We start from the raw sequence: 10,979 nt of genomic DNA, 5'->3' as shown, positions 1-10,979 counted from the left end.
ACACACTTTGTTTATGATGCATTTGTTTAAGCAACTCAATGTTGAATACATTTATTTATACATGCAAGTCTTCAACATTAATAATAAATTTTGCTTAAACACCTGATTTGCATGTTAGAATGATTTTTGTAGGATCATGTGACCCTGAAGACGGATAATGATGCTGAAAATTCAGCTTTGCATTTTGAATGAACGGTTTTCCATTATAATCTATTTAGATTTGTAATACTATTTTACAACATTAGTTTTACTGTATTTTTTAAGAAATGCAGCTTTGGTGAGCATAAAAGACTTGTACTATTCAGCCACAAACATCACCTCATGTTGCACCATGATAATGCATGACCCCATATTGAAAGGATCTGTACACAATTCCTGGAAGCTGAAAACATCAGTTCTTGCATGGCCTGCATACTCACCGGACATGTCACACACTGAACATGTTTGGGATGCTCTGGATCGACAGCGTGTTCCAGGTCCTGCCAATATCCAGCCATTGAAGAGCAGTGGACCAACACTCAACAGGCCACAATCAACAACCTTGGAACAGATGTATAAACAAGATTTGAGAGAAATTTTGTGTACATGCATCTGATTTGGCATTGCATTAGAAAGCTCAGACAGTTGACTATACCTTTAACTGTATCAGCTTCATCCATATATATGATGGCCCACGGATATATACTCTTCCCAGTAAACATCAATATGTCCATCTCAGAACAGCTTTCATTATGGCTACATCCAATCATCGCAAGTAGTGGCCTTATATGCTCGGTATCATGAATTGCTTTATTGTGAGTCTAAATTCCACAGCCCATCGGCTTTATGCTGAATACACTTTTCCTCTATATTGTCATTAGTTTCATTGCACCTCTATTACTATTACCTATACTAAAGGTTTGGGATTTGTTAGGGAAACCCTAACTCTAGAATTAAACATGACACTTCTGACAAATAAGGGCAACAGCGTTTCTTTATTTTCTCTTTACAAGAACCCTTTAAATAAGCTCACATGTAAAAGACAACATGAGAGAGAGCCCAGAAAACCCTCACACCCAACCATAGCTTTAAATAGCAGGAATCAGACTGCAACACAACGGCTGGTTAAATATGGACCAGAAAAAAAAAGATTGCATGCAACCTTTCTCCTCTTCAAATAAAATATCATTGCATTTCTGCATCTATACATTTCGCAGACTTCTTTACCGAGTCTAGACGAAGACTTCCTTTTCAACTGTGAGATTAAGCAACATGATCTAAAAACAGAAGTGTTGTGTGACGTCATTAGCTGTCTCAGTAACTGAGACGATTTGTGAGGACTAACATCCAGCTGGGTTTTACAAAACATTTTGAAGAATAATTTCAGTTATTAGTATCAGCATCCTTATGGAATCCACACATAACTGTTAATAAACCAAACCATTCTATCATTAGCAGGTCATAGATACTGTAACGTTTAGCAACAAAAACGGTAAAGACAAGCATACAGTCAATGGGATAGTGTGCCATAATTATTGTCTCTTAATGAGCCAAAATGAGAAGCCATTTTGACCTAAAAGCATCCGTTTAGGTCCGTTTGACAGCGTCAGGAACAATATACGAGATACAAACTGAGCTCAATGGGGACTGCCTCATGATTTGGTTTTGCTCTGACCCGATATATATATACACCAGTCTCACTGGCCTGTGAGACCAACCCAGAAGCCCAATATGATCATTGTGAGTGTACAATTGCAGCTATTGAATTGATGGTTGCATTCACAACAGCATTTGCCACAACAGGAACATCTCTGGCCACTCTCTGGATGGGTGGAATATTGGGTCCTTCCAAAGTATCCAGAATACCTGCAAACAGGAAAACACAACAATGACGAAATGACAATGTAAGGCCTGTAAAGACAAACTAAGCCAACGTCAAAAAACTAGTGCTGATTGTGAAAAACCTGCACTTGAACAGACTACAAAGCACATGCTTTCTGTGCTGTATGGAAATATCTTTCTTTCGGTCCTTGCACAGGAAATTCTGAAATTTTTCGTATACATTTTTTTCATATTTGTCATTTGGTGGCTCTAGATTTCAATTACTTAAGGTCACAATAAGGTCTTCAAGACATACTCGTGCACAACTATTTTGCTTTATCTTCAGTTAGCTATTCAGAGATAGTACAACAAATAAAAACACATCAGGCTATTATAGCTCATATAGTATGATATAGTGAGAAAATAGAGCTCATACAAGAAACTATGCAGTTTATAATATTTATATGGCCAAAAAGTAAAGTGAAAATTCTGATGGCTGGTAATGTAAATCATTAAATAATTTACAGTATATGGTTATTGGTTAACTTAGTGTTTTGGAACTGAACAGCCCTTGCCACAAGGATGAAATATTGTATATTTTCAATGATTTTGCTGTAGAGATGAATAGGTAATATTGCAATTATTTAATACAATCTATTTGCACATTAAAATTTCCTAAAGACTGTGGCATTAAACTAGTTTTATGATTCTTCTTTGTCCAGCGACTGACGATGAGACTATTGATATAAAGATATTTTGGCTTGTTTGAACCTGATTCAATGGCTCGATTCATCAGTGATTCCTCTGCATCATCATCACTCAAAAATGTCTTTCCATGCATGCATCAAAATGTTTCAGTAACTGTCTAGTTTAGGTTCCAATTCTCACTGTTAACTAGTTTCTTATTAGCATGCATTTTACTAGGATAATTGACCGTTTATTAGTACTTATAAAGCATATTTTAATGTCTTCTTCTGCATGATCATATTCTGCACCCCTTAATCCTACCCAACACCTAAACTTAACAACTACATTACAATTAATAAGCAATAATTGCACAAAAATCATAGTTAATAGTGAGAATTTGACCCCGATCTAAAATGTGACCAATGTTTTATTTTAAAAAAATGTGTTTTGCTATAAGTTGTCCTGCAATTGTTGTCTTATGCTTTAGGTGGCACTGTGTGATTGCGTACACCTTATTGTAAGTCCACTCAGCCTCCATTGTGTTATTGCAATCGATAGCTCCATAGAATATAATGATATTCTGATATACACATCACTATAGCTATAGTTTTCTTGTCTTAATTAAATGGTGAACAATGTGGAAAATGTGCCATTTTACTTTTATTTCTTATTATTTTAACTTTCTTTGTTTACTGTTAACAGTTGTTCAGGGACAAAATACATTAATTTTTAGCTTAATCACGTCTCATGAGTCATGACTCATGTCTTACCTTCAACCATCTTATGGTAAGCAAAGTGCAGGTAGAGCAGAAAGAGCATGTGAAGAGCAGCCAGTGTGCCACACAGTATGAGGCGAGGAGTCTGACCAACAGCTCGAGAGATGAGAACAGCCACCTGAGAGGAGGACACGAGCGCAACGAACGTGAATACACATCTTACAGAGATACATGCATGATTTTGGCCCTTGTTCATTTTGCTTTACCATGCGTAGAGTAGAGAGTCCTCCAATCACCAGCCAGAGAATGTAGAAGAGCGAGTGGAAGTGGACATTGTACGTGATGAAAAGGACCACACAGTGGCCAAAGAGACCATAACCCTGAAAACAAAGATAAGCAGTGTGAATTGGGCACATCATACACTCTCTCCTAATGGGGTAATGTGAGCTACTTACTAACAAAGACAACATCTGCAGCATGGTAATCTGAGCGTTGCACAGGTAAGCAAGGAAATAGATGAAGGAAGACACTCCTAGCCAGTATCCAAAACAGGTTCCAATGGCAGTGCCCATCAGCGTTCCCTCTCTCTGTTTCAACAAACAAACACCAGTCAAGAACGACGGACTTCTAAAGATTTTGGATTAAATTTGTCACTGACAAATGTATGGAACATTGCTTACGATGACGGTTCCTGATGTCTTCATGCCATGGAGCAGAATAGCCACCAGTGAGAACACCAGCATCATTGGTCCATACAGTTCTCCTGCAACTTTCTGGGTTTAGAAGAACAAATAAGTAGCTAATGAAGCAAAAAGTGCGTTATATGTCCAGAGGGATGAGTAACATGGTTTTTCATCCCACTTTTGGCTTTCCACACAGCTCAAAACTAAATAAAATGTGCTGTGTGACAGCGAGGAAAAGAAATGTAGATATGGAAAATAAAAAGAAAAAACATTAAAATGAAATAACCCTGTGTAGAGTGACAAGAAATAACAGTCAGAAAAAATATTTAAATTTAAATTGGAAAGGTTTACTGAGCCTTTAAACAAACGAACATGTGTTTTTTTGTTTTGTTTTTGAGTATCATATTTCATCCTTCGGGTTTTTATGGTGCATATACTATGATATTGGTGAATATGGAGCGTATATTCAAAGAGTAAAAAACACCTCAATTTTATTCAGAGGCCCAAACTGAGCAAAAATATGTACTTTGTTCCATTTACTGATATTTATATAGTCAAAAAGAAAGATGAAATTCTGATAGCTTGTAATGTAAATCAATGAGATCTTTATAACAGTCTAGCAGATGCTTACATAAAGTGCATTTAAATATCAGTAGTTATTCTATATCTCCCAAAAGTCTCTTAGCAAGATGATATCTAAATGCTTTTGTGATCAAAGCTCAATCATTTTTATCATAGGGGGCAAAACATAATGCAATGCATTACAATAAAGACTGAGAAATGAACAAATAAACTCAAAAGCGGGATGGATCATATTTGATACTCACATTTTAACGTGACTTTTGATCTATGTATAATCAAACTATGTCTGACGGCATGTAGTAGATAGTGTGCAACACATATTGATCATGTTGATAATTTAGAGGGCTTAGAAATTTGCACATAAAACATGATACAGTAGACTTTATAGGGTTAATAACATTAATCTCTCGCTCAGGGTTGCCAAACCCCTGCTCTTATCATTACAATTAAACTTGCTTTCTATTGTTTTATGGCTAAAATAATCAAATGCCTTACCTGTGGAAAGTTGATCATTCGGACTGGGATCAGGGACTCCACCAACCTGTGGATTAAGCGGTAGGTCATTGAGTCTGAAGCAGTGGTGAAGCTGCAGTAGATATTGTGAAAGCGCAGCTAGAATGCTTGACGTGGATCTTACCGGTTTCTGACTTGAATGGGTTCCACATCAAAGTACGGCCGGAGGATGTCAATATTGGCGTACAGATTAAAAGCTTTTGAGGCCTGTCGCTTTCCTGCTTGCCATACCTGTGTAGATACACACTGTTAGTAACAATCTTTTCAACACACAGCTCAACAGAAATCTATATAGAGAAGTTACACAAGTTTTTTTCAGTAAAAATGATTCACACCTGTTGAATGGAAAAGAGCAGCTCAGACATTCTACCTCATTTCATGCACATGTGACTTAGGCCCTGTTTACACCTGGTATTAAGATGTGTTTTGGTCGATCGGATCACAAGTAGACGAGGGAGATACGTTCCCGTTCACACCTGGGGCCTCATGTATAAACGTTGCGTACGCACAAAATGGGCATAGAAATATGCGTACGCATTTTTCCACGCGCATATCGGGGTTTATAAAAAATAAACTTGGCGTAAATAAGTGCGCACCGTAAGGATGCTCTTGACCATGCGTACGCACTCTTTTAGAAGAGTATGGGTTTTGGCGACACCGATGGTGAGCTGGAGTCAAATGTCTTTTTGCGCACTATTAGACAGAGAATCTAAAGAAAATTATACATCTACAGAAAGATAATACAAATATAATTTCACAAACCTATCATCACTTGAAGCAAACATCCATCCCTTCTTAAATGACCACGCCAGCACGCGGCGCGCGTTGGACCGTTCGGTGAAACTGACGCACATATAGCCTATAATCTAACGGCAGATGGAGTAAAACCGTAAATCTTCATTATGAGTCCAAATCTTCAAACAGAATGGTTTAAACTAGGTTTTACTTCTGATATAAACATTTAGATTAAATATGGCATTCTCATTAATGGAGTTAAACTTTTAAACTACATGAAATCATTACTGAGAAGTTACAAATATATAACATAATATAACATAAAACACAGCAATATATAACATAAAACACAGCATGCCAGAAGAAAAGTGTTCAAAAGCGCATCCACAACAAATAGGTCTTTATATATATATATATATACAGTATATATATGTATATATATATTCAATAAGTAGAAAGACCTATTTGTTGTGGATGCATTGCTTTTGAACACTTTTCTTCTGCCATGCTGTGTTTTATGTTTTAACTAGAGATTGTCTGAGAAAACTGTTTCGTGCAAATAATGCACAACCATGTCTATCTCTTTCCATTAAAATATAAATCAATTAAAAATACTATTTGGCCAGTGGAAAAGATTGAGAAAAACTTTCTCTGAAATGTAGGCTATATGACACTATTTGATTTATTCATTCAAAAACAAGGCAAGGATATAGGCTACTAAAAAAAAAATGTTTTTAATAATGTGACGGCACATCCGCATTTCATATTTTACTAACGTCTTGTACCATTAAACTTGGTATCACGTGGATGAATAATCATATGCAAATGATATGCAGATGAGGATATGCATATTTAAACTAGGCGTTGTAATCTCCATATATGGTTATTTCGGGGAGGAGACGCACGCGCGCATAATCTCCCGCTGACTGGGATTTTTAAAGTAAATTCTGCGCAGGTTCTGGCATACGAACAGTTTTATAAATCTGAAAACTTTTGTGCGTACGCAAATTCTGCCTTATGTGCCTACGCACGCTTTAAGGATGAAATCTACGCAAAGTTTTATACATGAGGCCCCAGGTGTTATAAACCGTCTCTTTCATCCACTTCTGTCCTGTTTTCTTTGAGGGGAGGGTCTATGGGCGTGTAAATCTATAGGCTTTTTCAGATCTTTCAATCTAATGGACAAAATAAGCTCACACAATTTACATATGAAGGTGATCAGAGATGACGGAAAAACATGAGAGCAGGAGCTTTAGTTTCTGCTCTGACAGCCACAAGTGTGTGTTAGAAATCAGGAATGTTGAGAACATTGTGCTTGATACATTTTTCATCTTTAAACCAAACTTGAGTCTTCAGCCGATAAAATTTGAAACCCATATTATATTTGCTCATTAGGCAAAGAGTAGATATTTTGTGGCTGGTCGAATTTGTTTTCTACCTCTGGAAGTGGTTGAAAGTGGACAAGCTGAAAGCATTTTAGACCCCGTTTACACCTGTATTTGGCGTCATCCACTTGTGATCCGATAGACCAAAACGCATTTTAACACCAGGTGTAAACAGGCCTCACATGTCAATCAGGTTCCAAGCCCTCCCTCTGGCTCACCTCATCAGCAACCTGTCTGCCCAACTGTCCCTTCAAGCCCTTCATGCCGAGGAACTCTCCATATTCTCTGTTGTCCTCCTCCGTAGCGGCTGCCTCTTCCGTCACCTCCTCCTCCTCCTTCATGCGCTGATGCATCTCCCCCATATCCTCGAAGCTGGAGCCCGAGGTGTCGTCCATATTCTCCATGTCCACCACAGCCGAGCCGCTGCCCTGGGGTCGGTCACGAGAAAGAGAAAGTTCTGTCACAAAGTCTTAGTGCAATTTTGTAAAAAAAAAAAAAAAAAATCATACAGCCAATTTTCACACTCCAGATAAGTTAGAGATTGTGATGGAGCATGCAGGACAGGTTTATTTTCCGTTTATTTATTTTTTATAATTTGCTTAAGTTTTCTGAATACTGCAAATACATAGAAAGTATTAAAGGGTTATTTCCCCCCAAAAAAATCCCATAATATACTCACGTTTAAGCCATTCTAGGTTTATGAGGTTTTTTTTGGCCAAACACAATCAGAGCTATATTAAAAAATATCCTAGCTCTATAATTGGAGTGAATGGTACTAGATTTTAACATTAACTATTAAATAGCATTCTACAGGTTTGTGTTAATTTCACCATTTACTAGTAGCCTACATTATATTAACATTCGTTACTGCACTGTGAAGTAACATGAACAGTTGTATTTTTTTAACAACAAAGATAAGATTAATAAATACAGTAACACATGTATTGCTAATGGTTAGTTCATGTTAGTTAGCCTAATACATTAACTAATGTTAATAAATCAAACCAAATAATTTACCCAGAACACATCATAAAATGAGAATGTAAGTGTGCTTTAGTAAGAGTGGTAAGCAAGATTTTAACATTAATAAACTATAGTACTGTCAGGTTATTTATATGACAAAGTGTAGAAAAATTACACAAAAAGGAATTTAGTTTAGACCGGAGTGAGTTGAAACCAGAAAAAAAGTGCAAAGCAAGTTGTTATCTAGGTACTAATTTTATTCAATTGTATATGGTAGAAATTTTGACATTAAACATTTTAATGCTACTTTTATATTCTACTTATTGATATTTATATGATTATTAACCTAAATAATTCTCAGGTCTAGCAAAGAAGGATTTTATATTACAAAGCTATGAAATCCAGTGGTAACATCCCAGCTTTTATTAAAAAAAAAAAAAAAAGAGGGCAAGAAAGGATGTGTTAACGTTGGCCACCACTGAAGACCAATTTTGACCCAGGAAAAACCCTGGGTAGGCAAAATAATTGTGGATGCTAAAGTGCAATAATAATGTTTTTGGACATGCTACAATGGTAATACCTTGGTTATTTGTACATATAACAAGCTAGCATGTTTATGAGCATGCAACGTGGTAAATAATAACAATAAAATGGCGATAATTTTTCTCCTCGACTTATACTAACCTGTGTGTACATAATTGTTTACATCACAGTTTCGCCTACAGAATCCTAAGCAACTGAATATGGTAATTAGTGAGCAATATCCAATAGAAATAAAGATAGTAGCTACCACCACAACAGTGATGTAACAGACTATGCAAACGGCTTGTTTAACAGAAGAATCGAGTGTTTTCATAGGTTATGTGACTGTATAATGCTGAGTTGAGTTGAGGTAAATTACCTGGATAATGTTGTCATCAAAACCACCCCATGGTTCCGTATTCGTGTTTTTGCTTCCTTGTGATGCCGACATTGTTTGGCACTATCACGAAAATCAGCAGAAAGTTTAGCTTCTACAACATTAAAACGCTACAATCTATAGTTTGGTTCTCGTGCTCATTTTAGTTTGATATTAAAAATGGTTCGTGTGAATTGTTTTGCCAGCTGTAAAGCGCTGGGACAAAAATGTGACGTGATGACGACGCGATTTGTGACGCTACTTCCTCTACTCGCAGATCTAAACTTCCGGATTTTACCAGACAGAACCTTGGACAGACAGAAGAACCTATTTTTATACAAGTTTTTATTTGGGTAAATACAAGTTTAAATTTAACCACATACATTTTTTTATTACATACGTTCAAAAGCAGAAAGCTTCGCCGTTTAATGTCAACATCGGACAAGCATACCAGTCAGTACGTCATGTCAAAATAAAAGTCGTGAGCTTATTTTTTTTTTGAGCTAGATGTCAAGCCATCGTTATTGATAAAACAGATGTTATGTTCATTCAATCTGATCAACACAAAAAGAATTAGTTAACATCAAGACCAAATCAACATCTTAATTCTAGATGGATACATAATCCATTTTGAATTTTGAAGTGAACTTAAATAAATTTAAGATATATTATATTCTTAAAATCTTAACTTCAACACCAAATTAAAATTGAATCTTTCAATATTTTTCTAAAGAAAAAGGACATAATTCCTTTAAAGGCTTTCCGAACTGTATTGGGAATATTTAGGTTAGTGAGAGAAACTCCATTCACCAAAAGCTTAGAAAGACAGACAGGGGGTTACAATACTTGGAGACAAATTGAAAGACATCTTAATTATAGATTGCTTTGACAATGTTATCATACTGGTTTCTGTCGAATAAATAACATTTCTAACATTTCTAAGTCTCAAAAGACATGATACCGTAACTCAAGCATTATCTAAAACATCACAGACCATATTCCTTTGCCCCACTAATTTTCGTAAAATAAAGATTTATTTCTAAATACCATACATCTACAACTCCACAAAAGGATGTTGTGAGGACTGAAATTATGCTTATAGATTATTTTCCAGTAAACTAAAATCTGTTGAAACATATAACGTAACGGAGTTTTTAAAGGGTCATGATCACATTTAAGGAAAAGATTGATGCCTCCTAATTTCATAAAGTTTTGACTGGAGTTAGGAAAGCAAAAACCATTTTTCGAAAAAGGACCTAAATAGCCAGGAAATACACTTTGCCAGCACAGTGAACACTGTGTAAAACACTGCCCTCTGCTGGTTATTGTGTTGATAGATTCAAGTAATGCAAAGTTTGCAAACTATCAATGCAGCAGTTGTACTGTTTAACCTTATCGTTAAATGTATAATTCACTTTGAAATTAATTTTTGGTATGTTTTAGCTTACCTCAAGGTGTCTGTTTCCGCAGCATTTTAAATTTTGATGTTTTTAGGTCAAACCGTTCTTGTCTGTCAGTCATATCACAGGTCTATATGGGTCCACCTCAAAGAGCATGCACAGAGAAGTTCTGCGGGACAGACCCTACTAGTCTTTAACCTTTGGCCAAAAAATCCTCAGATGACGCAAAATTTTTCCAGACAAAAAAATACATAAATCTCTCGTCTCAGGGGGATATGGCGGTGGAAAGCATGGTAATTCGAAAATACTACAGGTTTTCTACTAATAGAAAACACTGAAGTATCCCTTTAAGGGTCCTTTAATGCACTGGTCAGTTCTTGTTACACATAGATGTCACAGGACCGGATGAATATCTGTGAATATCAATATATATAAATATCAACTTATGTCTTTATTCCCAGTTCTATCCTGTTTACAATTCCAGGGTTTCAACATTAATTTAACTTTTACCTGCTAAGTTTTACCTGTTATTAAATTTCAAAAATAATTTTAGAAATTGTTTTATAGAAATCACAATCTGCAATTTCTAACTAATGCAAAGGTTCAGAACTGAATTC

General features: G+C 36.0%; 1 protein-coding gene across 1 annotated transcript; it reads right to left on the bottom strand.

The window, feature by feature from the left end:
- Positions 1-955: 955 nt before the first annotated feature.
- Positions 956-9,221, bottom strand: yipf3 (Yip1 domain family, member 3). The gene is made up of 9 exons (XM_039672166.2): positions 8,966-9,221; positions 7,320-7,529; positions 5,106-5,212; positions 4,964-5,009; positions 3,884-3,976; positions 3,659-3,790; positions 3,470-3,583; positions 3,258-3,381; positions 956-1,845 (listed from the first exon to the last, which is right to left on the bottom strand). Exons 1-9 carry the CDS (start codon positions 9,035-9,037, stop codon positions 1,715-1,717), a joined length of 1,029 nt encoding a protein of 342 aa, XP_039528100.2. The 5' UTR covers positions 9,038-9,221; the 3' UTR covers positions 956-1,714.
- Positions 9,222-10,979: the final 1,758 nt, after the last annotated feature.

This window comes from Pimephales promelas, chromosome 11 (assembly GCF_988280905.1).
Source record: "Pimephales promelas chromosome 11, fPimPro1.hap1.1, whole genome shotgun sequence".
Classification (NCBI taxonomy): Eukaryota; Metazoa; Chordata; class Actinopteri; order Cypriniformes; family Leuciscidae; genus Pimephales; species Pimephales promelas.
The sequence above is the reverse complement of the archived record's forward strand: the minus strand, read 5'-3'. Positions and strand labels throughout refer to the sequence as shown.

What these genes read in the sequence shown, in the direction of transcription:
- yipf3 (XM_039672166.2), bottom strand. Translation starts at nt 9,037, where the DNA reads ATGTCGGCATCACAAGGAAGCAAAAACACGAATACGGAACCATGGGGT. An exon ending in TTGATGACAACATTATCCAG is followed by an intron (nt 7,530 to 8,965) that starts GTAATTTACCTC and finishes GACCGACCCCAG; the next exon opens with GGCAGCGGCTCGGCTGTGGT. An exon ending in AGACATCAGGAACCGTCATC is followed by an intron (nt 3,791 to 3,883) that starts GTAAGCAATGTT and finishes TTGTTGAAACAG; the next exon opens with AGAGAGGGAACGCTGATGGG.